The 1,478-nt window shown below is 40.2% G+C and overlaps 1 protein-coding gene across 2 annotated transcripts; it reads left to right on the plus strand.

Annotated features, from left to right (window-relative positions):
- The first annotated feature begins 43 nt into the window (after positions 1 to 43).
- Positions 44 to 1,183, plus strand: LOC112457587 (ATP-binding cassette sub-family B member 10, mitochondrial-like). 2 transcript variants are annotated; one of them, XM_025020737.1, is made up of 3 exons: positions 44 to 354; positions 418 to 782; positions 868 to 1,183. In XM_025020737.1, exons 2-3 carry the CDS (start codon positions 659 to 661, stop codon positions 1,173 to 1,175), a joined length of 432 nt encoding a protein of 143 aa, XP_024876505.1. In that variant the 5' UTR covers positions 44 to 354; positions 418 to 658; the 3' UTR covers positions 1,176 to 1,183. The 2 variants fall into 2 exon arrangements, with proteins under 2 accessions (XP_024876505.1, XP_024876506.1); XM_025020738.1 differs by having other exon boundaries at positions 44 to 268.
- The last annotated feature ends 295 nt before the right edge of the window (positions 1,184 to 1,478 follow it).

Raw genomic sequence — 1,478 nt, forward strand, 5'->3', positions numbered from 1 at the left:
AGGGTGCCGTCCCATGGCGCGTATCGAGATACGCGCGTATCGGGCGTATCGACTCTGCGACCAATCACAGACGATCCGCCGTTTTTGATACGCTTAACAATCTTTTGAACATTGTTTAAGCGGATCGCACACTCACACAGTTCCATCGTAACGTACGTGTGGGTCGAGCCCTCCTTCTTGGGTTCAGGTGTCATATTGAGTGTAGAAAGTGCACTAGTGACACTAGAGCAGTAGAGAAAAGAGAAGAAACGGAGTATTTACATACGAGGTGCGTGCAATTAGGAATTATTGCGATCTAATACACAACAGAATACTCAGGAGAATTTGGACAGTTTCCCGCAAAGCTATTCGATCGTACATATGCGTAGTCACGATGATGTTCCAATGAAATCCTGAGTGACACTGTTTTGTGTTTAGGTTAACCCGAATCGAAGGCCGACACAAGCAGGATTGTCAGATTCTCGAGGAAGGGCCGCGTGTTCATCGGACTGAGACACTATACGACCAACGCTATCCGGTCCGACGCATCTATGCCCGTAGTAGGTTAAGGCGAAGAGACGCTCGGAATTGAAGACTTTACTTTTGCTGGCCGCCCCCGCTTGCTCTCTTTGTGATATTTCTCATAGGCGGTGTGAGCAACTTTGGCAGAGTTTGTCTAATGTCGACGGCGGAACACAAAATCACGCAGTCCCTTAGGAAACAGGCGTACGCCGCTATCCTTCAACAGGAAACGGCAATGTTTGACAGAGAAAGTACGGGAGAACTAGTCGGGAGATTGAGCGGTACGTTTCACGCTTTTAATCAGATATAACGCATCATTAAGGCATCGAAATCTATCATTTTGATTTCATTATCCTTTTTTTCCAGAAGATACACAACTTATTAGCTCCGCTGTCACGTCCAATGTATCAGATGATTTGCGCTCTGCTATTATGGCCATTACAGGAATGTCCATGATGTTTTATGTCGCCGTCGCTAGCATAATATCGATTAATGAAAGTAATTTGGTTCATAAAGGTGTGAGTGAGATTGATTTCTTTCTCGGCGCTGTAAATGAACGCTCGTCCGCACTTTCTCTGTATATTTTGTGTTGTGATACTATTCGCTGTAAAACGTATTCTCAATCAGTGATATATATTGTAATGATTACTTGTAATAAAAATAAATCTGATTAACTGAGTTATTGTCACTGATTCACTCTTCGCAAATTTATTACTGCTATCTTATTTGTTACTATCTACATATTTGTTATTCTAGACTATACTGGCTTCTTTGTTAATTAAACGCCATATCAGGTATATAAGCATTAATTATAACACAATTTTGAATAAATATATTTAATACAACTCAATTTGTGCGCAGGCATAGAAAATAAGAGAAAATAATGACATTAAAAGTAATGTGATGCTAATATAAAAATCTAGAACAAAGTAGAAAATGAATTACAGTAGAAGATAAAAATATATTTTGAAATAACG

This window comes from Temnothorax curvispinosus, unplaced genomic scaffold (assembly GCF_003070985.1).
Source record: "Temnothorax curvispinosus isolate PA1 unplaced genomic scaffold, ASM307098v1 QBEX01007921.1, whole genome shotgun sequence".
In the NCBI taxonomy this organism is placed as follows: Eukaryota; Metazoa; Arthropoda; class Insecta; order Hymenoptera; family Formicidae; genus Temnothorax; species Temnothorax curvispinosus.

Excerpts from the sequence above, each read along its gene's own strand:
- LOC112457587 (XM_025020737.1), top strand. The coding sequence starts at position 659 with ATGTCGACGGCGGAACACAAAATCACGCAGTCCCTTAGGAAACAGGCG. Across the intron at positions 783-867 it reads ACTAGTCGGGAGATTGAGCG|AAGATACACAACTTATTAGC; the intron begins GTACGTTTCACG and ends CTTTTTTTCCAG.